Source organism: Erithacus rubecula (genome assembly GCF_903797595.1).
Source record: "Erithacus rubecula genome assembly, chromosome: 3".
NCBI classification, from domain to species: domain Eukaryota; kingdom Metazoa; phylum Chordata; class Aves; order Passeriformes; family Muscicapidae; genus Erithacus; species Erithacus rubecula.
Window position 1 is genome coordinate 19,414,721 of NC_136689.1, and position 26,764 is coordinate 19,441,484.

The 26,764-nt window shown below is 37.0% G+C and overlaps 2 protein-coding genes across 2 annotated transcripts in view; both read right to left on the bottom strand.

Annotated features, from left to right (window-relative positions):
• The window catches only part of LOC306800367 (macrophage mannose receptor 1-like), a 29,623-nt gene extending 9,113 nt beyond the window's left edge, over positions 1–20,510 (bottom strand). The window contains exons 1-22 of the mRNA XM_079302411.1: positions 20,329–20,510; positions 18,179–18,577; positions 16,786–16,959; positions 15,731–15,895; positions 15,328–15,444; positions 14,959–15,102; positions 13,481–13,663; positions 13,108–13,262; positions 12,230–12,343; positions 11,443–11,558; positions 10,495–10,643; positions 9,868–10,070; positions 9,374–9,495; positions 8,573–8,660; positions 7,762–7,906; positions 7,254–7,289; positions 6,993–7,162; positions 6,092–6,159; positions 4,687–4,787; positions 3,335–3,477; positions 1,721–1,835; positions 823–971 (exon numbers count right to left, since the gene is read on the bottom strand). Coding sequence (XP_079158537.1) covers positions 823–971; positions 1,721–1,835; positions 3,335–3,477; positions 4,687–4,787; positions 6,092–6,159; positions 6,993–7,162; positions 7,254–7,289; positions 7,762–7,906; positions 8,573–8,660; positions 9,374–9,495; positions 9,868–10,070; positions 10,495–10,643; positions 11,443–11,558; positions 12,230–12,343; positions 13,108–13,262; positions 13,481–13,663; positions 14,959–15,102; positions 15,328–15,444; positions 15,731–15,895; positions 16,786–16,959; positions 18,179–18,577; positions 20,329–20,389 — 3,117 coding nt within the window. The 5' untranslated portion in view covers positions 20,390–20,510. The remainder of the gene's footprint in view (positions 1–822; positions 972–1,720; positions 1,836–3,334; positions 3,478–4,686; positions 4,788–6,091; positions 6,160–6,992; positions 7,163–7,253; positions 7,290–7,761; positions 7,907–8,572; positions 8,661–9,373; positions 9,496–9,867; positions 10,071–10,494; positions 10,644–11,442; positions 11,559–12,229; positions 12,344–13,107; positions 13,263–13,480; positions 13,664–14,958; positions 15,103–15,327; positions 15,445–15,730; positions 15,896–16,785; positions 16,960–18,178; positions 18,578–20,328) is intronic.
• Positions 20,511–24,476: 3,966 nt separating this feature from the next.
• The window catches only part of LOC306800366 (macrophage mannose receptor 1-like), a 50,775-nt gene continuing 48,487 nt past the window's right edge, over positions 24,477–26,764 (bottom strand). Inside the window, exons 29-30 of the mRNA XM_079302410.1 lie at positions 26,302–26,361; positions 24,477–25,903 (exon numbers count right to left, since the gene is read on the bottom strand). Of these exons, the coding sequence (XP_079158536.1) occupies positions 25,653–25,903; positions 26,302–26,361 (311 nt within the window). The 3' untranslated portion in view covers positions 24,477–25,652. The remainder of the gene's footprint in view (positions 25,904–26,301; positions 26,362–26,764) is intronic.

The following is a 26,764-nucleotide window of genomic DNA, read 5'->3' on the forward strand; positions in this document are numbered from 1 at the left end:
AAGTGATTTCTGGAGGTGAGTGGTCACAGCCTGCTGCAGAAAGCATAGGCGTGTGTGAGATGGGGCAGCCTGGAGATCCCAAAACCCAGCTCTAGACTGATGGTAGCTGGACCTCCAAGAACTTTTTTCCATTTTAACTGAACGTGAAGCAATTCTCTTATGAAAAGAGAGAAACTTGGTAGAGCTAGCATGGGAGTGTAGAAAGAATACCCTTGGACAGTATTCTACATTGACCATTTCACAATTACTGAGTAACACTAAGTTTTGTCTTAAAATTACCCACAAAATGGTATAGAGATACCAGAAGTTTCAAAGCATAGAGAAAGGATTTTTCAAAATGAAGACTGGGGGAAGATAAAAGTGAGAAAGGAAGACCCAGACTCCCTCATTTGAGTATTTCATTCAATGCATTTATCTTGACAGGCTCAGTGCCAAGAACTGTCAATGCGAGCAATTACCTGAGTATTTTCATCAAATCTAAATAACACTCACCACATCCCAAAAGTATATGCTATAGTTTATGCTATAGTTACTTTGAATATCCTGATGAGTCATGGTAAAGTGAGGGAAATTGCTCACTTGTCTGAATTTTGCATAATTTTTCCAAACCTCTGTCTGGATTCATACAGAACCATAATAAATACAGAAGCTGAAAAAATGTGTGTAGATACATTTCCCACATGGCTACTCTGCTTTCAAAAAGCAATGAGACCACTAAAAATCTTCATAAAGGGCAAGACAGAAATATAATAGTAGCTACATATATTTAGTTCATCTACCAAAGTTGTAATGTTTAAATGACAAACAGAAATTGATGCTTACCATACTGTAATAACTTCGGGAACCTTTTGCCCAATTTGTATAGTCTACTGGGCTTCCATCTGTCCATAAGTATGTGTGCTCCTGATTTACATCATTCAGTCCAATCCAAGCATCAGTTGCAGCATTTTTTAAGAGGGACATAAGGAAAGCTGAAGGGAAAAAATAAAAATTGTATAAGGAAGGAACTGAACCCACTCTTCCCCAGTGCCACATTAGAGTACCTGGAACCGGGATAAGAGGTTTTTTGCTTTATAATAAGGTTCCAATCTCATGAAAAAGTAAAATTAATATATATTAATAGATGTTTAACATCAATCATCTGAAGTTAAAATTGAAAAAGAGTATTTAAAAATTCAAAGATGGGAAAATCTTTAATAAAACAGGAATTTATTTGTAAACTCTTCTATGTTGTTCATCATCTAAGGAAGCACAGAAAATGTTCTAATGCACTACAGAAATTAACATGAGTACACTAAGACTTGGCATGAAGAAAATTAGTCCACCGAGTGTCCACTCCCTTTTCCTCTTTGGTTAATTCTTTGTTAACCTGACTTAATAACTTCATTTCCAAAGAGGCATAACACAAAAAAACTTTACTTAATAACCACGTACGTATGAAGCAAGTATTTAGGAATTTGCAGAATCCCAGATGCTGCTCTCCTTAATAAAAACTTTTAATATTTCAGCAGCACATCCTATATTAACCTCCAAACTATAATTTTAATAGTTAATCAATACACTAAAACCCTATGCATTTTTCCAAAGGTGCAGTTTCTCATTCAGCATAAATTGTATTAATATAGAATAAATAGCTGCATATATGGCAGAAGCTCTAACATATTTTTTTGGTCTTTTTATCATTGTTTGTCATCAGTGCCAAAACACTGGTACTTTATACCTTGTTCTTCTTTTTTTGATATAGTAGCCAGATTTCCCCCAAGATCAATGCAGTTGTTTCGTGCAGCATGCCATGTCAATGTGTCATTTTCATTGAAGCCAAAGGCTTTGAAACACTGAAAAAGAAAAGTGTGCCACATCTGAATCTAGATGCTGTTTTATTTTCGTATGAAAATGCCTGTTTGTAATAAAAAAATTAACTGGATATTTCACATACAAGGGGAGGTGAGCTAATTTAACAGTAATTTCTAGCTTGTCTTTAGGTTTAAATGACAGAGAAGACTTGTACTAGAAAATTAGTTTAAAGCCCAATATTCTGGCATATACTTAAAAGAAGGAATATGTCAGTCTATTGATCTCAGCAGATATTGCTTCAAACCTTCTGAGTACAATTCTGAGATGTGACCATCAGAGAAATGCTGAAGAAGACCTTAGAAAACAAAATAGGATAAGATACACTATTGGAGCAAAATACCTCATCTGCTGTTGAACTATTTGTCAAACCAGATTTGGGTCTCACAGGATAATCACAGAAAGAAAATTATTTTGATATTGTAAAGAAAACTATTAATTCATAATTTCTTGTAATATACATTTGTGAAGTTTAAGTCATTAGACATCTTTGTCAGAGTCAAGCAACCCAAATGTGCTACCTAAAGCATGTAACTGAAAGGTTAAACAGTCAGTTTGTGGAAAAATGGAGGAAAAGGGAAGGTGGTCAGAAGTGGTGCATAAACACTTAGGGAAGAGTCAAGGAATGAAGCTCCTGTTCCAGGAGGTGAGGAGGAGAGAGATTTTAGCTTGAGAGAGCACCATGAAATGGAAAGCACTAAGTTTTCCTCAGCAGTGAGAGAAAGAAGGAAAAGGAATACAACCAGTGGATCTCAAGAAAAGGATCTCTATTAATATTTTTGCTAAACCAAAGGGAAGACAGACAGAACTAGACAAAACAATGTTATTGAGAATTATCTTCATTACTAGGTGTATTCCAATTACTAGAATTGTTGTGTACATTGTTGCCTTGTACCTTTTATAGCTTCATTGATGAAATTCTACCCATATTTATCACATACAGTCTCTTATCCTGTAATTTTGTCTTTTGGGAATGCTATAGAGTGATTGTATATAATAAAGTGCAGCAAATCTTATAACTGGATTATTTAAAATCCTTAAATTATTTGGTTATAGAAAAAAAAAATTGATAGATTTGCTCAAGAGAAGGTGCCTTAAAACTTAAGAGCCATAGCATAGTAGGCAAAGGATGAGTAAGTGTCCAGGCAGCATGTGAGAGCCAGGTAAGCTCAGCACAGTAAATGAGAACATACATTTTTTAGTGTTTTGTGTTACCAAAGATAGATTAGCAGCTTCCCTCAAGCAGAGTTGTTGTAAGATGGAGCTTTCTTCTTGTATGTCTCAAAATCTCCCTCATAACTGCTGTGGTCCCAACAGAGGGTGTAATTTCTTCTTTCAGGATTTGTAATTTTAAGGTCTTTACATGTGAACTGAACAAATTTGTCATAACTAAAAACCCTGCTACAACTCAAAAACTGATTCAATTTTTTTTTTAAATTTTGCTCTTTAAAAAAATAAAATATATTGACATTTCATGCTGCACCTTGTTGTCAAAGAGGAGCCAGTCTTCCATACACCCACCCTTTGGTGGTGGTGAGGTGGGAGCAACAGTTGGACGAACAGTATCATTAAGCCTTTCACAGATGAATAACTCAACACTGCCACAGTTGATGTCATTCCATGTACCTGAAACCAAATTAGAATTGAAACAAAGCAAAACAAAACAAAATGCAACTGTGGCTGAGATAGAAAGTGTCCTTTCCTAAAGAAAATCTATTGTGGGAAGTAAAACTGGTTACAGCATTTTTATTTCTGTCCCCCGGGAACAATAAGTAATTGTGTGTCTGTTTCTTCTAAATATTCAGGTTTGCAGCAAAATTTAGAATATAAATAATTCATCTAGAAACAGTGATATTTCAATATTGCAAAACCATAGCATTGACAAAGGGAATTTTAGTTCAAATGCTTAAATCTCTGGTGTCTGTATAATCTCTGAAGTTGCTCTGTCTATATAAGGCACTCAGCCCTGATTACCTTCCTACCTGAGCTTCTCACAGTTGTAGAGTTTTCTGGTGTCTTTTCTGCCTATTGGAGTGTGATTTAAGAGGATAACATTAATATCATCCCCATTTTACAGATCAGGAATGAATAAGAAAATGACATATGTTTCATGGACTGCAGACAGTTACAGGTAACTACCTACAGCAGAATTTTTCACACCTAATGTTTAATGGAGATGTCATTTTAATTCAGAGAGTTAAGGACATGACTCGTCTTATCTGAAAGAAGATTTCCAAACAGGACATAATATTTACTCTCCAAAAGTGTCCATGTCCTTCCATTCACCTCTAAGAGAGCCTAGGAAGATCACCTCAGCTATACATTTTGAGACAAGAAATGTTTAAAAGTAGAAGAGATTTACTGATCCAAACAAAAGAAAAAGTTCTTGGCTAGCATAAACACAATTGCTTTCAGTTCTCTGTATTAATGGATATTAAAGAATATTTTATGTTAATTAAAATATTGTATAATGTTGCTTAATAATCCAAGCCATGGTCAAACCCTCAGTTTTTAGGAACAGCACAAATGAAAACAGCTAATATCCTGGAGAGGTAGGCATGAAATGGACAGAGGTTAGAGGAGATAAAGTACTGACTCTGTCTGCCAGCTGTCTGATGCTTAACTGATTTGTTCACTTAGAAATTTTCCTACAAAGTTGCAGGTGTAATTCAATGTGTTAACTAAACAGAGTTAAATTTTTAAAAAATACATACATAAAATAAGTGACTACTGAAATATCAGCCTGCTCAGTGTGATAACCCACCCAGCCTTGCCCACACAGCCCTCCCAGGCCCAAGGCACATCCTGCAGATTGAATGTTGTTACAGCACCCACCTGTATGGGTATACATGACCACACAGTTTTCATCATTATTTGCAAAGTTTGGCTCATTTGGAGCCCAGGCAACATAGTTCACTGATGTTCCATCCATCCACCTGAAAGAAGTAATTTGAGGGAATTAAAATTTTAAATTGGATTAGTTAATATTTCTTTGCAAAGAATACATTTGAGTTTTGTATTTTAAGTTTCATGTATCTTAGATTACAAACATATGTTGTTCTCTGTTAAAAGGAAACTAAGACCTTTCACTTGGGATTAATAAAATATTTTCATGCCAGCTGTCTGCAGTGTTGACTCAGAGAAGGTCTGGACAAATGACCTTTACTGGTGTCCCAACTTAACCTGGCCTCTGAACAGTGACAGTGTGCTGGAAATGCACCAGTCTAGCACTGGACCTGGATTTCTCTGGAGCACAGAAATGGACACCTGAGCTGATTTTAGCAACATCCTGGGTCAAAAGCAATAATATAAAATCTCGTAGGGTAAGAAAGAGTCTTGAACCATATACTGGGAACCACTTGGAACCATTTTGTTAAGCATAGGAAATCTTTAATGTTATATACCTATTTGCTATTTTTTCCAATTATGCGTCAATCATTTCCTAGCTTGGTGATTCACACATTTATTTTCAAAAGCTAGCCATGAAAAAAGTGGAAAGGTTTCAGTGTGCTGGAAGTCAAGTAATGAATCAGACAAGACTGACAATCTTTAGGCTGTAACACCTCCAGGACAATCCAATGTTCTTCCAATTTCAGGCACTAAGTAAGTGCATGCATGTTTTTGGAAGTAAATTACAGATTAGGAATTCATCAGGATGCCTAGCTGCTTGCAAACCTCCTGAATTAAACTGGAAAAAATGTACGTAATAAATCAGGAGAAAGAATGCAAAGCAAATAGTGGCATCTTCATCCAACAGGGAAGAGAATGAAACTAGTGAGGAAACAAGGGAGGACTGGGAAAACAACGATTATCTGAGCACTGAATGTGATGCAGAAAGCAGAATCTCCAGGAGTTGAGGCTACAGAGCCTCTGTGGCTTGTGGTTTGTGGCCAACAAAGGCAACCTGAGACAACAGAAGAAAGACTAAAATGAAGAAACTGAAACTCATCAGACCAAGCTTTGAACCCCAGAATAATTCTCTAGGAAAAGATGCAGTGGGACAGAAGAATGTCACAGGAGACACATCTGCAACACATCCAAGGCTCCAGGGGTAGAAATAGACAGTGAAATTATGGTGGGAGAGGTGCCTCACTGAGGAGCAGAATCCCATTTTAAAACCCTATGTGAGGACATAGACCTGTCTACAGGTAGTGTCAGTCATTGAATTTCATCACCTGGAGCCAACCATGGTTATCATAATACGTTATGAGTCTGACAAAATTGATTTGTTTTCACCTACCGGAATGTTCTGTCAAGGCTCACACTTAAGCCAATATAGAAGTTGTTTCCCCAGTCTTTATAGAAAATCTAAAACAAAAAACCAAACAAATTTACTTTAGCTGTAATAAAATAGATATCAATTAAAATTTAAAAAAAAAAAAAGGTTAAAAAAATGCTGTAGTTTCTGTTGCCCAATTGCATAGTATATAATGTGCAGGGAGTTGATGGAATTATGTGCCCAAACTACAAAATTCAAGATTTCTCCTCCGATTCTAAGTATATAACTAAGGGAGGGAAAAAAATGCAGCAAATTGTTTCAAAAAGAAATAGAAAAAAATAATTTTTGCTAAGGAGGAAAGAATAACCTCTTAAGCAGGCTTACAACAATGTTTTGGAGAGTTTTAGGAAAACATAATCAGAATTTGCTGAAAGGTTGCCAGTAAATTGTGTGGATTTGTACTTAGTCATGTGGAGGAAAGAATGTAATAAAATTTGATTTTAATAGTAGAAAACATCACCAGGCCATTCTCTTCCTATAAAAAATATTCTAAATCAAAACTTTTGCTGCAAATACAAGAACAATTCTGACAAAGTCTTTTTTTAATTCAGTGAAAAGAATGAGTTAGAAAAAAACCTATAATTAGTAATTGCAGCTTTCACTTTAACAGAGCAAAGTCTTTGAAAGTTGCACCCTGAGAGCATTCCTGAAAGGAAGCTAAGAATTTGTCTATGCATAGCAAGTCATTAAAATAATTATTATAATAAAGCTTCTAAGTAGATAAGCCAAGGAAAGGATGAAAGGTGGAACTGAGGGGTTTTTTATGATGGGGACCACTTCCTAATATTTCATGAACCAGCTGAAAAAATGTGCCTCAGTTCAGAGCAAAATGGTGCATTTTTCAAGCAAACTTGTTTCTTACGTATTTCCAAAGAAAATTTTTTTCAGTTTCACTCTCAATGACAACAAGGTCACCACCATTCTTCTTGCAAAAGCCTCTGGCTCTTTCCATAGACATTGCATCCTTGCTGAAGTAGTATTGCTTGTGCTTATATGTTATCCAGTCATCTTCACCAGCATCATATTCATAATCTGCAAGTTAAAACATTAATTAGCCTATAATAGAAATTAACTTCATTACTTGCTAATTAATTTTTTTTTTCATTGGAAGCACAAGACTTACTGAATGTAGAATTAGGCTCTGGTTTCAGTGAGGTTCCTGCAACATAAATCAATATTTGAGTGTATTATGTTTCTCAGCTCTCTCTCAATTATATTTACGCAAAAGTTAACATTTCAATTCCAAGTGATAATATTAAGGGTTACTCATAAGGGTTGCTTATTTTTGTCACAGAATTTCTCAGAGTATCTGAAAAAAGGTCCTGCATTCATCAAACAGTATATTAGATTAAGCTTACAGAACATTGGTTAAGCTTACAGCAACAATGCCCAACTTTAGGCTGTTATGTTTCTCTTCCCCAACGTACTGTATACAACTTTACAAACCTGCCTGTGTATTTCATGGATTAATTAATAGTTTTCAACTGCCTTTACTGAAAAAATGTATGTATAAACTGTTTTATTGTGATTGATGGACAGCTGTCTCTAATACATGCAGAGAGTGTGATCTGACCCGGGAAGGATGCTCTTATCTACCTCTAAAAGTCATTAAAGGCAGAAAGTTATCTTACCTTTTTTAATTTGGCAAACAAAATCCAGCATGTGTTCACAAAATAAATCATTCCAGTTCATATTGAGATACCCAGTAAAGACACCACATTTCTCATTCCCATCGTAATTGTTTGGTTCTCCATGTGACCATTTCTCAAAATTTACCTGTATTGGAAACACAACTTTGTTACTATTTTCCTTTTAAAAGGAAACCATTGTCTTGTATCATTCTGTTCAAGAATGTATTTCATTTGATTACAGGGTCCAGCTTGTTCTTTAATGCCAAACTTTTAAGGAGAAGTGCATGACACTTGAATAGCATAATAATTCATCTGTGTATTTATAAGCCATGTTAGTAAACCAGAAAGTTCTTGCCCCATTTGTTAACAGGAAAGTTGATGTTCTCCTCTCCAGCTCTAAAAAGAAATATATTCTCTGATTTCTGGGTTATTTATCCATTGGTGCTGCCATATGGCTTTGGGCTGGCAGATCTTGATCTACTTATGATAATGAGGGCAGCAAAGTCAAGCTGGTGCAAATGTGCAGAATTATTTCTTGCAGCATATGAGAAATGGGAATACAGAGATCAGCACAATCAGACTTGATTAAATCAGGAGCTAGACTTCATCACCTTTCACTACTGTAGATGTTGTATTTTTATCTGTAACTATGAACTATCAGAAGATTTAAGGCTAATTTCTACAGAGCAATCAGGTAGTAAGTGACTTAAGGTCATTTGCATTTTATATAGGAGTAATGAGAGCTGTCTGCCAAGAGAGACATTAAAAAAATAAAAAGTCAAAAAGCTGGAACAACAAATTATTTACTCACTGGTGAGCCATCACTCCATGTAAATCCAGCATCAGAGTCCAAGGCACTTAAACCCATCCAGTAAGAATAGTGAATGTAACCTCTCTCTCTGAATGATTACAAATAGAGAGAATCAGACACAGCATGAAACACAGAAGGGGAATGTATAGCATTACAATATGAGTATAATTTGAGACAATCACATAAAGAAATCATTCAGTTGTCATGTAGGGAAAAACAGCCTGGAACTGCACATGCCAGGAAGCAGTGAAACAGAGAACTTTATGGGAAGGATCACAAATGCCTTAAGTCCACAAAAACTGAATTAAATGAAAATATATTTAAAGGTCTTGGTTCCACTAAGTAGCTTAGGTATTGAAATTCAGCCTGCCTGCACTCATGGACTTGATTTAAACATTTATACAAGCACATCAATAGGTCAAGCTTTTCATAGTCTTCCAATTTTACCCCTTACTTAAGGCAGGAAACCAGCACAAAATATTTTTTTCAATCAAGACTATTTTATCTACTGATCAGCTACAAATGAAGTAAAAAGATCTGGTTTTTCTCTTTGAATTAACTTAAATTAAAGCCAATTTTGATGATACTTCTCTCAATTTTGTTTATGTTTGGGCAAGTTTTAGTGCATGGCACCACCTTCCCAGAGGTGTGTCAAGAAAACCTTTTGCTCACCTCTTTTTACCCTTTTTTTACCTTTGTAAAGTAGAAATTGATCACCAGAAATCCTTTATGCCTTTTAGACAGGCTGTTTTAAATTCTATTTCTTCTTATATTTAAATGATAGACTTTGCAGATACTTACAGTCTAGTAATCAGTTTTTGCTCTTCTTCACTGTGGATACATGCAAGATCTCCTCCAATGGCTCTGCAAAAATCTCTTGCTTCAAACCATGTTTGCATTTTTTCCCTTCCTCCCTGGAAAATCTATAGAAAGTGGGCAATTAAACACTGTGTTGGGTATTACAGATATTTAGAAACACAAATATGGGGTTTTATCTTTCTTCTGAAATTTTGGTCTCGTTCTATTACTGACTAATTAATTGTTCAACCATTCGACCTGTGGTTGTTAATTAAATTTGATTATTGCTTTTCCTATCATCTCAGAGTTCCTGTGGCTCCAAACTTCAGTTCCATTCACACAGCTTTTTCCAGCATTTCCCAGCCAAACCACTTGGGGATGGCTGCAGACATGCTACTGTTTGTCAAGCAGGCAAGGTAAAATCCACCTTCCATGCATAAACAAAATATATTCCTATTTAAAAGGCAAACATTTGCATTCAGAAATGAAATACCTACTTTGAAGCAGAAGCTGCTCTGAGAAATAGACTGCCATCCCTCTGGGCAAAACAGGACAGGGGATGTGGTTGGAGGAGGAGGAGGGGGAGTGATTCCCTCCACCAGGTGCTTGCAGAGAAAAGTGTTTGTTTCTTCACAGTCCAAAATATCCCATAATCCAGCTGAACTTCCTGTTGCCATGGCCACACAGCCCGACTCCTCTCCTTCATGAAACAGAAAGTTGTTAAACTTTATTGATGACTACTCTCAAAATATCTGCTGCTAATTTAAGAGTAACCTGTTCCTGCTGTATTTGGACACCAGTGGCTCACAATAGCTCATATGCATTCCTATTAAATCATTAAAAGATTTTTTTAATTTAAGTTCCTTTTACATTATTCTAGGAGTTACTTAAAAATACCCATAAAACAACAAAAACCTAATGATACCAGCAGGCAGGTGCAGTCCCAAGTGATCTTCTAGGAGGAGTCATCACAATCCCTGATCTCTCCCTTCAGCACAAGTAGAAATTAGCATTATCCTTTCTGCTACTTTATGCCAGAAGAATTTCTCAACCACTTTTTTGGCTTTCAAACCTTCACTTGGTCATTGCCCAGAGCAGGAGCTCCATGGCCCCATGGCACTCACCAGGCATTCCCACATTCCAGTGGGTGAAGGTGACAGGATCTCCACTGGCCCACCTGAATGTTCCGTGTTCTTCCACATCTGAAAGACCAATCCAGAAGTATTTTTCTGGTTTGAATCCAATTATGGAGGTCAGAAAAGCTTGTTCATACCTGTAAAGAGTAAGGACCAATCTGTTGTATCACATTTTATCAGAATTTATTTGTTTATCAAACAGTTCATGGTAACAAATCTGGTGAAATTAAGGTGATTTTTCAATACGTGTCAAATGAAGCAAGAGTAATTATCTTATTTCTATAGTTCTAATTATCATGCAGAATAAATTTTCCCTTACATTTTGCTAATGTAAATGATATCTAGAATTTAGGATGATTCTATTCACCTTTTACACTGTGTAATGAGCACAAGCCAAACAATACTTAAGTTAATGTGTATATAATCCTCATTCTGTATAAATAAGAGCTACAATGTTTTACTGATCTTTATGATAAGGTCTAGATCTTTAAATCTTGTTACTGTGGCCAAAAAAAAAAAAAAAAAAATCGACTTTTATTCTAAAATTCTTCCAGATATGGATGTTACAAAGAAAGAAAAAAAGGCTTGAATCCAAGAGAAATAAATAGTTCCATGTTTATCTGTTTATTTTTAGTTCAAAAAATTTTAAAATAACCTGTCAGCTTGGGGTTGTTATGCAGGTGACCCAGTTTTTTAATTCCCAGAGGCAACAACAGTGTAAGGGTGTAGTAGCAATATAAAAATATGTTTGTATTGATGACATAAAAGCCCCTGATGTATTATGCAGTACTTCATCAACTGTACCTGAAATTTTCTTAGGAAAGAGTGTTGTCACACTATGTAGACATTATGAATAACTGCTAAGTGTGGAGAAATTTCTGTTCAGCGTTTCCATCCTGCTACACACATTAGAAGACAAGAACTGTGTTTCCATACCTGTCTCTTACAGTAGCCAGGTAACCTTTGTTTTCTTCACAAACTTTCTTTGCTCCTGCAAATGTTGTTGGCAGCTGCACCAAGGAGTAACAGTAAAAGCCATGCTTTATCCAGCCCTGTCAGTAGAAGCAGAGATGTGCAGAGAGGCTGTCAGCTTGCACAGCTTTGTGCACTTCAAAAGCCACACTAGTACCACACCCCAATCAAAACTGATCCCAAAGGCCACGAAAGGAACTAGCAGGATAATCAAACATAATTTTTGTGACCATAACTCTGTGTCTCATGCCCTGATACGTGGTTATGTCATGGGGCTGGCAGCCACAGTCACAGCCACCTTGCAGCTCCCTGTGTAAAGCTTGCTCTGCACTCTCATTGCACAAGTAGTTGCTGCAATCTGCAAAACAGTCAGCTCAAATATTCCTGATCCCTGGAATATTGATTCCCAATTCCTGGCAGACTGACAGAACTGAGGAGGTGGGTAACCCTTGGCATGTGTGTTACACCCTGAAAAGGTTGCTCTGCAAAGTGGTTTTTGTGGGTGCAGTGACCAGTTCTGCAGCAGGAGAGAGCTGAGTGAACTACACTTGGAATAAAAAATAAGTCAATCTACATTACAATTAAATAAAGCAAAAGTTTCCCTATCACTCTACAATATCAATTCGTATGAAATTAACAGTTTTCTAGGCTCCACCAGGAACAGTCAAAATAATTTGTTTCTGTCACAGTTACTACCATGGGAGTGAAAGCAATACACAATCACTTTTTGCTGCTTTTGTTTTAAACTTACTTTCTGGCAGCCTGGGTAAGTAACTTCAGCTTCCCCTGCTTCTTCAGCCAAGGGTTTCCTTTTACAGATGTAGCCAAATTTCATGTCACAAGCACTGTCAACCCAGGAGCCATCCTAAGTATTGTAAGAAGAAATCACAAAGAGAAGTGAAAGCTAGAGACAATTCAGATCCACCAGGAATATCCATCCTCAGAAAAAACTCTTCTGTCTTCCTATGCCTGAGACTGTTTCAGCTCCCTTCTTTACCTTGTTTTTTTCCCCCAAGACTCCCAAATACATACAGTAATTTCCTCAGAGATGTGAGAATGAATGAATTAAAGATCAGGGACTGATGAGTGTAGGAAAGAAACATTGGGGTCCACTATATTCTCACCAACATAGTATCTATTATGACTATGGCAAGGAAATGCTGGATAAACCAAACACAAAAAATATGAAATAATGTCTTGTGTATGGCTTTTCCCACAACATTACACATTTTTTTACAATGAGTAGAAAACAAAATAAAATCTGGTTTTGTGCCTCCAGAGTAACTCTAAACCCCATATATTTTAGTAGTTTTAGAGAAAAAAATGAGAAAGTGCATGCCCCAATAATCTGTTCTTCTATGATCAGTTATATTCTGTGTGGATGATGAGTGATTTCAGCCAATTTCAGATGAGAATTGTTTCAGTCATGAAGTGCACTGCTTCTGGTGCATCACAGAGCTTCCTAGCTCTGTATCCTTCCACACTAAGATATCCCAAATTAAATCAAGTCCATAAATACTTTTAATATTTTTAAAACCAGAATCCTTTTTTTATTATTATTATTATTAATTTTTTCATTTTAGGAGACAAAAGAACAAGAAAGTATGAGAGTGGGGAAGGCATTTTTACCTGTCCCTTCATAAGGATGCAGTCTGCCTTATTCCAAGTGTGGGTTGGCTCTCCATGGTGCCATTTGGTATAAGTCACAGGTGTGCCATCACTCCACTCAAAGTACATTTGAACCCTGAAGTCATTTAGACCAATCCAGAGCTCGTCTTCTGGCTCTGAGAACACAAAGTTAATTGTAGGTATGGATAGATCTTATAAAGGAATAATTACATCTCACATCCACTTTTGACAGAGGAACTTAAAAAAAAAATAAGACCATGGTTACAATGATTAAATGAATAATAACAACAGTATCATCCCAGATTAAAAAAAAAAAAAAAAAAAAAAAAAAAAAAAAAAAAAAGAAGAAAAAGTGATTTTTAGGAATACTCACTGTACCCAAGCTGTGACACTGTAAAACTGTACTCTTCAATATTATGAATGCTTGCCAGCTCTCCATCTTCTTTTCTACAGGAAGACTGGGCTTCTTTCCATATTTTTGATGTCCTATAAATTCTGTAGCAATGACCTGCATATGGCACCCATTCTCTGGGGCATTTGATATGCTTTGAATCACCTAAAAATATTTCATAAATGAGATATTTTATTCAGTGTTTTATTTGCATCAAAAAGAAAATTACCCGCGCTGATATAAATTTGAAATATTGAAGCATGTAGTGGAAGAAAAGCCAAATTTTTTCCATCCTATTTGTGCTAGGAGCTCCCAAAAAACTATTTTACAGGACTAAGTAATTACTAAAGAATTTGGTAAATCTACAGGGCACAACTCCACATTAAATCCCTCTCAGTGAGGCTCTGGGTACAGCCAAGTTCTACAGAAAAGAGCCTTTTTTCCTACTCAGGAACTCTATCTTGGTGAATTTTGTACCTTTTAATATTTTTTTTTCCTTGGAAACACCAGGAGCAAGCTGGAGGCTCCTACACAGCCCAAATAATATATCAGAGAGCCCAGATAGAGCCATATTATACCAGAAATTCTAGCTGCACAGAAACACCTCACACCTTGTTCAACACTTATTTCTGGGTATGAATTCAGTATGGCCAGCCCACCTCCCATTGTTTGGAAAGTTCCCATGCTCTGCACCTACAGAGCAAACTGAAGAGGGGGGGATGTGTGCCCAGAATTGGTGTGTGGTCAGCTGCTTTGTCTGATCATCCCTGGACATGGTTTGGACCTGGACAAATTGCATTCCCCTAAGCAACATCCAGACATGGTTTGAAGGTTAGCAGGGTCAGAGACTTTTCTAAGTGAACTGCCTGGATACAATCAGAAAGTACAGGATATTCATGTGTCATGCATCCCCTGAGCTATAGAATCTTCTCTACTCATATATATTAGGGGGAGGGAGGTACTGTGAAGTTAGTTGCATGGGAATTCCCAGTTAAATGCATGCCTGTTTCTTCACATAGCTAAGACCTAATCTGCCTCACGTACAAAGGGAACTCAACAGGGGAAATGTTCCAGAGGTACAGTCTGATTTTTTTCCTTTCAGAATAGAACAAAAAGGTCACAGAGAGCAGGGGAGCATGAACTCTAGCTCATATCTTTTAGCAGGACATAGGTTTAGATTATATATCAGAGAGGAGGATATTTATTGTATTTCATAATCTGGATAAGATGGCTAAATACCTAATCCTGCTCTCTTTGGTACCCCGGGCTCTTTTCCAAATTATAAACAACATTTAGACATCCTCTTTAAAATTAGCCTGAAAATTAAAGTCTTCTCACATTTCACCCACCTAGGTCAACAAGTGTCAGCCTTTTGTTTTGACAATATGTTGCCTTTTCATAAGTGACATCCTCACAATATTTCTCATTGACTGTAAAAACTTAGTTTTTGACCAGTGTACCTGAGGGGATGGTGAAAGAATCCAGGGAGGTGTTTCTCTTTTGGCAGATATATCCCAGTTTCCGATCACACAGCTGGTTTTCCCATTTGCCATTCCTACCTTGGAAGGTCCCACATATTTTTCCAGTTTCCACAGAAGGATTTCCTTTAAAAAAGAGCAACAGAATCCTTCTGTTAACAGCGAAACTTTTCACCTCTTCATGGGATGGAATGTGCTATACAGCAGCAAAGTCACTGGGATATGATTCTTAAAGGGATAAATCCCAAATCACAAGGGAGTGTCACTGTGGTGGGGAGGGGAGAGGAGAAGAGAGCAGGGGAGGAAGTTTCAGCCCAGATGTTGATCATCATTTAAAAAAAGTGCACTTACCTGGAGCCCAGTTGAGATATCTGAAAGGTCTTCCCCCAGTCCACTTCCAGCCACTGTCAAGTGCATCATAGAGACCAATCCAGAGTTTTGTATTGATGCCCAGGTCACTGGTGAGCCCTAAATGGCCAAAACAAACAGATTATTAAATGCCTCTGATTTTTTAAGTTATTTAATAAAACTGGAAATAATATTTTTAAGCGTGAGGGGTATTTTTTTAGTATAAGTTAGATGATTTCCATCATTTTAATATGGGTTTTTGTGAGAAAGGGACAACTCTTTTAAGAATGTCACTGAGACCTATTTTTATGAGATAAATATTAGTATCCATGTTAAAACCTTAGATCTGAGTTACATTTTATACAATGCATTTTTAAAAATATATTTTAGGGTATTTTTACTTTACCTAATAAATACATTTCTTCACGAAGATCTGTGATACTTAATAATTCTGCATCCTGCTGCTGGCAGCTTTTTCTTGCTTGGTGCCACGTCAAAAGTGACTCTGAGTTTATCTGATAGCGTGTTTCTGTCACTGGATTTTTTTTCCAAAAGTTACTGTGGGTGGTGTCTATAAAAGATGATACCAGCAATTTAACAAGATAATCATGTTTGCTAACCCAGAAAATAAAATATTTTCTCCAGACTAAAATTATATATCTGTGTAGTTTGATAACTTTCACATACCTTTTGCCTCACATAAATGCAGTTTGTCCATTCAAATATTCAAATATTAAAAATATTTCAATTGCATAAGGAATTATTTATCCTTACAAATCTAATCTTTCTACATTGATCATCTTCCCTTTATTTATGCAACTCATCTACTTCTCTCACATTGCAGTCCACATTAATCCACTCACTGATATATTCTACCTCTACAAGTACTTCTCTCTTCACCATACAGAAGTTTTGGTCTCCACACCCATTTCTTACCTTCAGATCCCTCTCATGCTCTTCCAGACCACCCAATAATACAGAAATAATGTTTCCACACAATCTCATGTGAAGTGGGGATGAAGGGGCAGGGAATTTGTGTGGAGCACTGAAGGCAGGTGGAGGTCACTGCCTGTGTCCTGCACCCTTCCCTCCTCTAAAGCCCTCCTGTTCTCCCCTCCATCCTACAACACACCACAGTCTCCTGACCCCTCTCACCTTCTTCACCCACTGCACTTCCTTTTGCCTTGAAACCCTGTCCTAGGGGTTTCCTCTTCCTTTATCCACCAGTCCCAGTCAGCTCCCTCAGAGTACTCCCTGCCAGTACCAGTCCTGGGGACACTGTAGGACAGTGAGAGCGAGGAGCAGATCCTCATTTCCTTCCTGCACAGCTCAGCAGTGAACCAGGCAAGCCAGAATTCAGCTCACTGTCCAATGCTACTTCCACATCCCAAGAACATTTTGACCATGATAATGGATGACACTTGCTTAACAGCTTTCCTGAGATTTCTCTAATTAAGTTACCTTTTAGTGGGCAGTATCCAAACAAGTGGTCTTTATCAAAATCTGAAGAAGTTGCACACCAGAGAAAGTCTGCATCATTCCTCCAAGGGATGCACTCAGCATACCATTTCCCCTGGTGCTTAAAAGGGAACACACAGGGTGCACCAAAGGCATTTCCTCCCAGTGTGTAGATTTCTGTGGAGAAAAGCAGAGAGCAATACTCAACAGTCAGCTGGCACCAGATGCTCACTACAGTGACACTCAGCCAGATTTCCATGATAAAGATGAGTCATGCAGGGCTCAACATACCAGTACTTTGCCACCCAAAACCTCTAAAAGGTTATTGTGCCAATCAGATATGACTATGGCAAAATACTCAGAAGTGAGACTCTGAAACACTTAATTGAGCCTCAAATTAATTTTTGTTTAACTTTGTCATTCTGAACTACTGTGTCAAAGGTCCCTGTGACTCAGCTTCTCATATTTCTCTCCTTAGATACATTATCGGTTTTTTTCCCCTACATGGTTGAAAAAACTTGGAAAGGAGGAATCACAATATTTTTATTAGTTCTTCATGAGAGGAAGCTATATCTTAAATTTGCAGGCACTCTGCTAGGAAGTGACCCTTCCATCATTCTTCAGTCTAATTTGCTGCTGTCTGTACAAAATTATGACAGACTTCATTCCTGTGCAACAGCTGTATTATGCAACAAAATTTTGTCCTATTGTTATTTAAATTCCCAGCATACCAGTGTCACAACAGAAAGGAGATTAATGACTTGATCCTGAATGTCCCCTCTACATAGCCCAAGAGCCATAAAACTGACAGAAAAGGAGATCTTACTCTCTAGGGGTCCTTTACCAGGATGATAAAAAATTGCATCCTAAACTGTTATGCACCATTTTTCCTTTTGTTCTTTTCTACCTTTTGTTTTTACTAGGCCTGGGAAACACTACATAAATAATGTTAATGGTGGATTACGTCTATCTAAACTAGAAATTCACTTCTTAGAGATCATTAGTGGTCAAAGCAAATAAAAGCAATAATAAAAACTAAACATAACACATTGATGTCTTCTACAAATTGATAAAACATATTTTAAAACAGATTTATTTTTTCAGTTGCTGTACAAACAGATTTCCCATTCTTCCTTATGTTTATTATGGGTTTTTGTCATTTTATTCTATCACTTGAAAGAATTTCACTTTACAAGTTATGCAGAGATGTATGCAGCTATACCTGCTGAAAAATATACAGATATTTTCACCTTTTATTTCTAAACCCTATGTATAATTAGCTTCTCTGCTGATGTCACTCTAAGAAAATGGTTGCTGCCTGTCAAGCAGGCAGTGGAATGCTTTGGGTAGGGGCAGGCAAGTCACCAAGAAATAGAGATGGAATTTCAGCACTCACCCTCGTAGCGCTGAGAGCACACATTGTCTGCACTTCCATGGATTTTCCACCTGCTCCCTTTGCTGGATGCTTTGGACAGCCTGATTTTCTTCCCCTTCCCCTTGCCATAGTTGAGAAACAAATCCTTGCCGTGGGTTGCCAGTGTCTCATTTCTGCATTCCCACCACTGGAGCTCACTCGTCCTGTTGCAGGGCTCCAAGGTGACGGGAGTGTCCTCGTCCTTGGCGAGGACTCCCAGGCACAGCTTGAGTGCCACGCTCAGCAGCTGCGTGGGAGACACCCACCTGAACTTCTGGAACCCATCATGCTCATCACAAGTGGTGGTTATGACTGAGCTGGAGTTCTGAGCTTGGGCACAGAGCTTGTTATCTTCGTTATAGATTGAAAATATTCCCCTACCTATAAAATAAAATGATAAGGAAGATATTTGAGGAGAGGTTTCTTAGGAGATGAAGTCAGTTAGTTGCTATATGATAGTCTGCTACCAAAAAAAACCCCACCAAAACAAAAGCAAAAAAACCAACCAACCAACTAACTAAAACCAAACCAAACTGAAAAAAAGTCGTACATATAGTTCATAGAGAAAAATATCAAGGGAGATTAATCATTGGTATTAAGGATATTCAAGAAAATATTCTTAAAATGAAAAAACACATAAGCTGAAAATACAGCTCTTTCAAGAGAAATTGCCCTTCTTCTTATCCCTCCTGAAACCACAGTGGTCTCAAAATACATGTCAAAAATTATCTTCATTGCATTACATTTCACCATTTCTTCAAAGTTCCACCAAATCATATTTAAATGGGCTTTAATTCTGCAAGTAAAAGGATCTTTTCTTTTTGCTTTAGGGATATTAAAAATGGTTTATACACTCAAAATTAAATAATTTTTATATTTGGACCAGTACAACATTGTGGTTTTCAGCTCACCAAGAAAGTGGTGTATTTTTCATTTTTGGTTAATTATCTTGGAAATTTTTAGTAGCTGTGTGAAAGTAATTTTTTCAAATAGTTTTATTTGTAGGTTTCTCAGGAGGGAAGCCACAACTTGCAGCATCATCAGTTCTGAGCAGTTAAACTAAGCCAATATCCTAAGTGCTATAAATAACTACACTTGTAAATAGAAATCTGAGGCACTGCACATCAGGGGCTTGTTTCTTAAGATCAGCTTCAACAAGAAGCCTGCTCCAAGTCTTCACTCTTTTTGCAGCCCAGCCTGCATCCTTTTGCTCCCTTCTAGGTGACAGGCAACATCACCCAAGTAGTGCCATTGAGTTTTCCCAAGGTTTCTTTCCAAGTTCAGAATACTTCTCTGGCCTTCATAACCCTCCCATCCCAAAGCTGATAGGGGATGGTTGAACAGCCTTGGGGCTGTTGTTCTGAAAGGCTGTAGACCAGAACAAGCCAGATAATATTTTCCTTGACAGAGCTCTCCAACTGCAGTGGTTCTTGGCAAGGTTAGCAGAGGATGGGTTAGAGCTGGCTTGGTCTCATCCAAGAACATGCACAGAAGAAATTGTCCTGTGGTGGATTAGATCACTGTGCATTGGCTGGTCCCTGCTGCCATTCCAGCAACAGTACTGGACTCACAGAGTTCTCTAGCTGGGAACTTGCCATGGCAAACACACAGCGTATTTTTTTTTCCCTCTCAGCAGCAGGAGGGTGTGAAATCTAATGGACAGGTGGGCTGCTCAGCTTCCTCAAGCCCTCAGCTTGGAAAGGAGTTTTCAATGTGCACTGATCAGTATGCTATGATCTATATGAGCTGCCAAGAAACTCAGAGCACACATCAGCCAGTAGTTCTGTGCGTGCTGAGAATTCACTGCTCTGTTCTGAGCTCTTCTAGCCTCTGATGGAGTAAACTGAAATCAGCTTTTGTCTGCATTCAGCTTTCCAAAGAACCAGCACTGCCAAGGTTATGGCCACATCTGTTGGCATATTGACATATTCTTTCAATCATATACCATGTTGAAACCTGGGCTAAGGAAAGAGAATACCTATGCACATAGCACCAAGCTTCAGAGCTGAACAAAATATTTTCAAATTATATGCTGTGGCTAGATCTAAATTCACTACCCACTAAGGGAGATAACTAGAACACATGTTAAAAAACTTGAAAACCTCCACACTCAGCAGAGGACAAAGACTTACCAGACATTTGAAGAGATGTACTAATCGAGAGAAGAAAAATCAGGGGCAAGTAGAGAGACATGGCAAATATTTCCCTCCTTTCTTGCCTTCACCTTGTATTGATTCTAAAGACCAAATCAGTGCCTTGCAAGAAAACCCCACTGCACTGGAGTGGATTAACAAACCCTTTTTAAGACCCAACAGATACAAGGAAGTTCTGAGCTTCAAATAAGGAACTATGTCATGTCACATGAGTAATTTTGAAATAATACATTAATGAGTAAACTTTGCTTTCTAAGCTAGTTTTTCTACTGTATAAAAGTTTGCCACAGAATTAAAGATCTAACAGGTAACATTTTAGTGTGGATTTTTTTCTGACATTCTTTATAACTCAGAATCATTATTTTTACCAAAATGTGAGATTATTGTCTCATTTGCAGAAATAAACTATAGAAGTAAAAAAGAGAAAGATTTGTCTGCATCAATACATGATGAAAAAAGACAGAGTGCAGAACTAGAACTTTTTATGCCTGAAATTCCACAGAAAGCAAAGAAAGCTGTAGAAAGTCAGGTCTGTGTTCTTCAGGAAACACCTATTCTTTTGTTCCATTCTTGACAATATACAGGAGTAATTACCCAACTGACAGCAACAGCTGAAGAAATTTGGGAAAGAAAACACAATGCTAGGAAGAAGAGAACCTGTAACTGGAAAAGACTGGATTTTCAATTATTGCTAATGAGGGAAACTAAACTGATGAGGAATACTGCCTCATTTTTCAACCCACTAGTCTGTGAAAATTTGCACCCCATAAAGTGTACATCCTATGGACATTCTGATAAAATTCTGATGTTTACTTTGATAAAACTTTCTCCATGATAGTTAGACCTCAAAAATCTTAGAGCACAGGGAGGAGAAAAGAGACTCTGGAGGAAGCTTTGTATCAGATTTTGCACATGGACTTTGAAAAATTCCATTCCCATACCTCCAGGAGAGTCTGGTGTGGGATGCCTTCCCCAATATTGTATATACAGAAAATTCCTGCTGCTGTGGGTAATGAAAGCTCTGGACAGCCACATGAAGATTTTGCTTCTATTACTCTAATTCAGGTGTAGATGAACGACCCACTGGGTCTGAAAATGTATGCAGGGAATTAGAGTAGAACAAAGCCACATCAGTGAGGGAGAACAGTGGGACATCAAGGCAAGCACACACAGCATGAGCAAAGCCATGCAAAGAAGGAAGCCTGAAAAAGATGCTGAGATCTGAGGAAAGTGAAAGAAAGCAGGACAAAGCAGCAGAATCCAATTAGTCAGTAAGTTATGATCCATATGAAAGGATGGCTGCACTGAGTCTGGAGTCAAGCAATCTGGTACTCCCCAACACCAGGGTGCTTGAACATGCAGCCTCAGTTTTCCAACTTTCCTTCCTTCCTTGTTCAGAAGCAAGACAAATGTATCTTGTGGTTGTGCTGTATAAAACACCTCAGAACATCCAAATCTACCAGGGGGCAACAAGGACAATTACAAGAGAGAAAAAAAAATTGGTTCTGTTCTGAACAAAGATCAGTGGTTGCTGAGGGACTGGTATTGATAATCTGTTGAAAGAGGCTGGAAAAGAGTAAAATATACTAAAGCCAGCTTTACCTCAGTGTTTGTGTGTTTGTCTGAACAGATTGCATCACAGCCCACAAAGCAGAAAAGAAAACCAGAGGACTGTGAAGATGTGCTCCAGGATCTGCCATTTGGCAGGGCACAGCCTGACACTTTAAAAGTGGCGAGGAACAAAAGCTGCTGGGGTTTGTGTTGAGTCAGCATTGTTCCTTTGGCAATCTCTGCTCCCAGGCAGGAAGTTACACTCACAGTGTGCAGATTCACCACCTTTCTTCTGAAGTCCAAACTTCTTCAGAGAAAAGGGGAAACGAGAATTAAACACAAGGGTATCAAGAAACACAGCAATGTGAAGAGAGAAAGCCTTACACAATATTGAACATTGCCATCAAGTCATTCCTCAGGTGCCCACAGAAATGGATAGATGAGGCCATCTGGGTACAACTGGGTGCTCCCCTACATTCATTTTCAAAAAAACACTTTTATTAAATATGAAAGTGATTTTGTGATCATTTACATTTAGCCTTCTATAACTTAATATAAGATTTCAATGGAGAATCCCCACATGTAGGACAATCACAGTTTCCAAGCTATAAACATTTCTTTCTTTCAAGAAAAAATACTCTAAACCTCAGTAAGAACACTCTAGCCTAAAAAAAAAAAAAAAAAAAAAAAAAAAAAAAGTTGATAACCTTTCTATTTTTCTATTATCATGCTACATAATGAATGATTTTTTTTTTCTTTCATTTTTCTAAACCACCTGATCAAATAAAAGAAATCTTGGCAGCATCAGAGGATTATAGGTATAAACTGTTAGGGATCAGTTAAAACATTTATTTGCTTTTCTGTTCATAGTTCCTTGTTCATACAATTCAGCATCTTGTTCTTCAAGGAATTATATTCCTTGAGTTTACAGCAAGTATATTTCATAAAAACAAGAACCCAATTCCTCTGTGAATATATATATATGCAAAATACAGCCTGAGACTTCCCATAAGTAGCATCATCTACTTGAGAGACAAAGTAAGAGATCCCAAGAGCAACAGTTTGATTCTAAGGCACCTGACCAACCCCAATATGAATAGCAGTCAGTAGTAGAAAATGGTTGAAAGATTTGGTGAAGGATCAGAGTATATAAAATATAAAATTAGAGTGTGTCCATACAAACACACACCATTTCCAATAAATTATTTCTTTTTTCCTGTCAAACAGAGAAACATATTTTATCTATCTCTGTTCCTAGGTAAAAGCTTTCCATTTGATCTTATATTAATTACATACTGTTTAGAGTGTTCAAGTTTGTTTGTTTCTCTACCTTCTGTTCAAAACTTTCTTTTAGAGTTTGTGTATAAAGTATCAATGCTCATTTTCTGGTTATGACATGGAACTGTAATGATTTCCTGTGCTGTAAATGCTACTGTTTCTATATTAATCTTTTTAATGGGAAATTTGCATCAATCCCATTGTCTTAAAATAGGAGGTACTGTAAGCCAAGCAGCTAAAATTTCCTCTTCTGAAAATCTTTCAATTCTTTTTAACTCTTTCTAAAATGAACAGGCTGAGTAACTCCATCTTCAGAGTAGGGCTTCTTACTTGGAACCTTCTCTATTTTTCTGTACGTGTTTGGACAGGAGAGCAGAACTGACACAGCATTTCACAGAAACACCTACATCTACTGCCAGCTATTAACTAGCATGGCATTTTTAATTCTCTTCAACTCAGAGATGCTGCTGGATTTCAGGAAAAATAAATGGATGAATGAGCTCAGAACTATCCAGGCTCCAGTATCTGGATTCCCTCCTTGACACTTGTTAGTGATGTACTCTGTAAGTATGACAAAGAACCAGAAAGGAGACAACCTCTCTATTTTTATCTTCTTTGCAACCATACCTTGCATATGTGCACTTCAATAAAGGTTATCTGGAAGAGCAACTCAATGTACAGATACCATTTTAAGATTGTGCAGGGCCCAGAAGAGGACTGAGCCTCTCTGAGGTGAGACTGCACCTGTTTGTTTGCTCAACAGCCTGCACAATTGAGGCTGGGATTCCAGGCAGGCTCTCTTGGCCTTTCATTGCTGTTTCACCTAAATTTCTACCTGGTGCCACTCCTCCATATAACTGAACCAATGTGAAACTTGGCATCATTAATCAGTCAGTCAAGAGCTTTCTGTCACGAGCCACATCAGATGGCATAAAAAAACATTAGAGGTACTGATCCTTGAAAAAACAGGCTTGAACAATTGCACTTTAGAAATGGAAACAGCAGTAGGAACACAGCAAGGAAATAGCTGGGAGAGCAGAGCCAGAGAAAAGGAGTTCCTGGGCAAATTTTCCCATCTTACCTACATATGTATGTCATTTAAGATTTTTACTAAATCCCTCAACTCACATTTTTTGTTTTGTATTTAAGCAGATAATCCTGGGACAGATGCAGGCAAATATGGTAAATATAATACTTGATCACAAGTTTTGCTGGAATGTCTCCCCCGTGGTATTATCTTTATCTTTTTCACTTTTCATGTCACAGTCTTATATAGATGAGACTATAAAATGCAAACCTATGTTAAAAATCAAAGATAGTTATTTTTTATTTCACAGAGCAAAATCTGAAACCACAAAATCAATCCTTGCAAACATATGTATGCAAGTAAGGAATCATGCATGATTTACATTTTACAGGATCTACAAAAATTAAGAATATAAACTCCTTGGGAAATACAAGATGTCCATAAATAGTAACTGATTTAACCATTTTAGAAAGTAAATAAAATCAGTAGTAACTATTACATTGGTAAAGCTAAATTGTTCTTGCAGCACACATCCCACAAACCTATGCTACTTATTGAGAAGCTGCAGAGAGCAGTACCAACATGTGATCACCATAACAGCTATGCAGACACCTTCTGCTGCTAGAAACCTTCAGAACATGCACAGGCAATTCTCCTCCCTCTCCTCAGTAACTGCTGCCTGATAAGAAGGAAGTTTTGCCATGACCTTCATCCCCTCTCACCAGCAAACCCACTTGTGGCCAGCCAAAACTGGCAGCTAATATCAACCACACTTTTCAACTCCAGAGGTCTGCCTCCAGATTTTACCTGATGAAGTCCTAGGATACATAAACTACAAGTACTGCATTCTTGCTTTTCTGTATTGTATGAAGTCGTGGAAACTGAAATATCACGAAGGTATTTTTCCCCCACGTAGTTCAAAGGGCAAATGTGCCCAAATTCAGACTTACCCTGTAGTAATTATGCCTGTACATAAGTCTATGGGAATACTTTAAAGATGGTAGAAATAGAAGATATTTACTGAATAGCTCTGAGTATCCATTCAATAGCATGGTTTGAAATAAATCCAATGCAGAAATGTCAAATCTTGTCTGCATTCCTCAAGTGGATCTATCTACATTTTACTTTATTTTATCAATTTCTATTCTATTTAATAATTAGTCAACATTATCACTTTTCTTATATGCACATTCACCAGTGTTATTATCAAATCCTGAGACCTGAAATCTTTCACCTCATATAATGGCTACAAAATAAAGTAACTGCAGTTACTTTATGTGTATGACATTACACACACACAGAAACAGGATATTACAGTAATTGCACATGTGAAAATACCTTTGGCTTCATTCTAATTGCATAATTTTAATAAAACAAGGCACATTTTATTTTATTTTATTACATTGCATTTAATATTACATATTACATTACATTTCCTTCTGTTACATTACAGTGTTGCATGTTCATTCTGCTCTATGTTGGTCACAAGATCCTTTGTGTCACTTATTCCAGGAACTGCATCACCATTAAAATATAAATTATTCTCAAAGCTGTCATTTGTTGGCAAGCAATTCTTTCTTCTTTTGTAGAAGAGATATCCTGCAAGGCCACTCCCAACTAGGATGATGACACCAACAATAACTATAACTCCAGTTTTGCTGTGATTTAGGGTAGAAGCCTTCTCATCTTTTGTCATTGCTGAAAACAAATAGGAAGAGATCAAGAGAATGCTACATACTCTTTATCTGATTACTGGAAACAAGTTCTTTAGAATGCATGATCTTTTAAGAAAAAGGGGTTCATTTATTTCAAAATAATGAGAAGAAAATGTAGCAACATAAAATAACTTGCTTTAAAATCATTAATATTGCATACTATATCACAAATTATTTTTTTTTTAAATCTGCATTTGGAGATGCATCCAAATAGTGTATAATGTGTATTACTAGGAAACAGTGTCATCCTTGGAAACAGGTACAGTACTTAGGCATACCAAAAAATTTAAGAGACGTAATACAGAATAGAATTTTTTTGGTTTATGATCTTAATGTGGGACTAGTGTCTAGTTTTTTCTTCTTGAAAGACAATATTCTTACCCATTGTAGGCATTTCAGCAGGTGGCATTTCAGATGCTGGTGGCATTTCAGTTGCTGGAACTTGAAAGCATTAAAAAATTATTATATTTTTTGTATTATTATTTATTTATACATAATTTATTATTTATTTCTATATTTTTGAACATACTGATAATTATGCTTAGATAAATATATGTTAATAAAACCATGTAGTGTAAAAACACTTGAATTTAGTTCATAGAGAATTATATATGCCTAAGGCATAGCACAATGGTCTAGTGTATTCTGGTCTCATATGTAGTTATTTACATAAACTAGCAAAAAATAAGGAATATCAAAAAGCTGCATGAGGATTGATCCAGATATCAGAATTAAACCACAGGAAAATATATACAGCATCCTCAGGATAGACATGGTCAAACATAATCCTCAATATAATTACAAATTCTTGCAGTACTTGCTATATAAACATAAAAAGTGTAAT